General features: G+C 45.5%; 1 protein-coding gene across 1 annotated transcript; it reads right to left on the reverse strand.

Annotated features, from left to right (window-relative positions):
- Positions 1-54: 54 nt before the first annotated feature.
- Positions 55-2,224, reverse strand: LOC117940701 (transcription factor SOX-11-like; the record flags this gene model as incomplete). Its single annotated transcript, XM_034865885.1, has 2 exons — positions 1,387-2,224; positions 55-180 (listed from the first exon to the last, which is right to left on the reverse strand). Coding segments are annotated over exons 1-2 (771 nt in total), but the record flags the coding sequence as incomplete, so codon positions are not given.
- Between the last annotated feature and the right edge of the window lie 580 nt (positions 2,225-2,804).

Raw genomic sequence — 2,804 nt, forward strand, 5'->3', positions numbered from 1 at the left:
AGAGAGAGAGAGAGAGAGAGAGAGAGAGAGAGAGAGAGAGAGACCTTCTGTTACCTGGCGTGTGATGTTCTTGAAGCTGTAGAAGAGACGTCCGGCCTCCGTCTCGCCGCCCGTCGCCATGGCGGCGAGACTCAACCGGCACGGCTCGTCCTCAATTTTAAACTCCTCCTCCGAGTACGCCTGCAAGCAGGGAACCAATCAGAATCAAGCAGGGAACCAATCAGAATCAAGCAGGGAACCAATCAGGGGAAACATCCGTTAACTTAGCCTATAAAACCAGGTACAGACAACGGTAATATCCAACAATGTAAGACGACCTCTAGTCTCATATCGGGATATCGATACGTTCGCCAGCTCTGGATTCCACCCGACGAATCTCGTAGAAATCGGATTACGTATGAATGAGCGGTTCGTACTTGTAGCGCCCCTTAGTGGCCGATCTTCGCCTCGGAGGCTCTTCCCAAACAAGGTCCTAAAGTTTCGTGTTGATAGATTTTAATTTAATAAACAGTTTGTGTTTTCGTAGCTAGCTACACAAATGTGTTCGTACGTAGTTTGCACCATTTTTGTACCGATAAAATTGATTTTGTAAATTTTTCGTCCGTCGGTCTGGAGAGGCGACGTGCAGATCGGACGCTCGGCCTTGACAAACACGTTGAAGTTATCCCAAAAACTCTCGAAAAAGGCGACCGCACGTGGAAAAAATATTTAAAAATGACTTTCAAAAAGTTTAAAAAACGTCCGAATTCTCCCCACTAAAATATTTAAAAATCTGGGAAAATACAACAAAAAAACAGCAAAAAGTTTTAATTATCGGCGTTACGCCTCCGCCGAGAAAACAAGACAAAATCCCCCCCACCCCAAATAAAGTGTCAAAAATGTAAAAATAAGCAAAGTCAAGAATGAAAAACTTTGAGAAAACACCCCCCCCCCCCGAAGATGTCGTGATTACAAAAAATTTACAAAAACGTCAAAAAGCGAGAAAAAAAACGTAAAAATAAGAAAATACGTCATGAATTTTTTTTTTTAAACACATAGAAAAAACAACAAAGAAGTCAATAAAAAGAGAGAAAAAATATGAAAATTAGAAAAAACGTCAAAAGGAAAAACTTCAGAAAGACAAAAATAGCTGGAAAAAAAAGAAGTCATTAAAAGCAGAAAAAAGTCAAAAAGCGAGAAAAACGTTAAAAACGAGAAAATACGTAAAAAGCAAGAAAAACATTAAAATTAGAAAAAAAGTCCAAGAATGTAAAAATGCGAGAAGACAAAAAAGCGGAAAAAACATCAAATAAGAAAAAAACGTAAAATACAAGAACGAACGTCAATAACGCGAGAAAAATCGTCCAAAAGAAGAAAAAACGTAAAACCAAACATCGGTTGAACTACCTCGGAGTCTTCGTCCTCGTCCTCCTCGTCGTCGGTGAACTCCAGTTTAACGGGCTTGCTGGGTTTGAAGCTGGTCGTCAACACGTACCGGTACCGGGGGTCCGCGTGCTCCGGGACCGGGACCGGGACCGGGACCACCACCGGCTTCACCGGCTTCAACTTGGCGAACCGCTTCTTTACGTGGGCTTTAATAACCGGTCTCACGGCGGGTTTCTCCGGCGACTGGACGGCTGTTTTCCCCCCCGGAGGAAACGCACATCCGTCCGTCTTGGGCTTCTTCTTGGGCCGGTACTTGTAGTCCGGGTAGTCCGCCATGTGCTTCAGCCGGAGCTGCTCCGCCTCCCGGATGAACGGGACCTTTTCGGTGTCTTTTAGCATCTTCCACCGCTTCCCGAGCCGCTTGGAGATCTCCGCGTTGTGCATGTCGGGCGACTGCTCCATGATCTTCCTCCTCTCGACTTTGGACCACACCATGAACGCGTTCATGGGTCTTTTAATGTGACCCGAAGCGGTCTTACACCAGTCCGGTTTCAGCGGTGCGGGGCAGCGCGCCGAGGCCGCCCGCAGGTCGCTGTCCGCCGGGTTGGCTGCCTCGCCGGACCCGCTGGTAACCCCCGCTCCGCCATGTTCCGTCTGCTGAACCATAGTCCAGATTAAATGTCAACCGACCGCCGTGGACTCCCAACAACAACCCGAACCACTTTCTTTACGAATACTACTACTTTATTAATGTTTTTATCGTGTTTGTATCGTGTTTTCCAGCCGCCGTTTTGCCTTCTTCACACCAACAGCATCTCTCTCGCGCAGTTCAAACCGGCGTCTTATTAACGCCTCGGACCCATCCGCGAGACGTTACCGCCCTGCCACCAATCACCGCTCTTCTTCTCCAGATCCTTCCCGCCTCCGCGGAGCTCTCAGCCAATCACAGCTGTGCTGCCCTCCCTGTGTTCCCGCCCACAGAAGTCCGGCCGTTACTTCAATTCAATTACCATTGATAACTCATTACAGTGAAAGTGATCGATATTTAACAGGTTATTATTGGTGTTAAACACGTTTAAGGCCGTGAGTTTCTCACTTACCTCCATGTTTTTCAGCCTGTGTGTCCGTTTTTATTCAAATGAAAAGTTAGAAAATTAGATGGAGATATTGTTAGTTTGATCAGGTTTTATGTTGAGTAGCCTACAGACATAAGTGGGAAGTGTAGGTGAATGCTAAAATGATCAATGTTGAAATAAAGGACCAAAACATTGAAAAAGGACAAATACGTGAAAAAAAATGTTTTAAAAAGTGACCCAAAAAAAATCACTTTTCTCTCTTTAGAAGATTAGAGGAAATCTCAAGTTTCACTGTTGAAGGATCATTGAGTTCTGGAGTGTGTGTGTGCGTGTGTGTGTGTGTGTGTGTGTGTGTGTGTGTGT

Source organism: Etheostoma cragini, unplaced genomic scaffold (genome assembly GCF_013103735.1).
Source record: "Etheostoma cragini isolate CJK2018 unplaced genomic scaffold, CSU_Ecrag_1.0 ScbMSFa_3081, whole genome shotgun sequence".
Lineage (NCBI taxonomy): Eukaryota > Metazoa > Chordata > Actinopteri > Perciformes > Percidae > Etheostoma > Etheostoma cragini.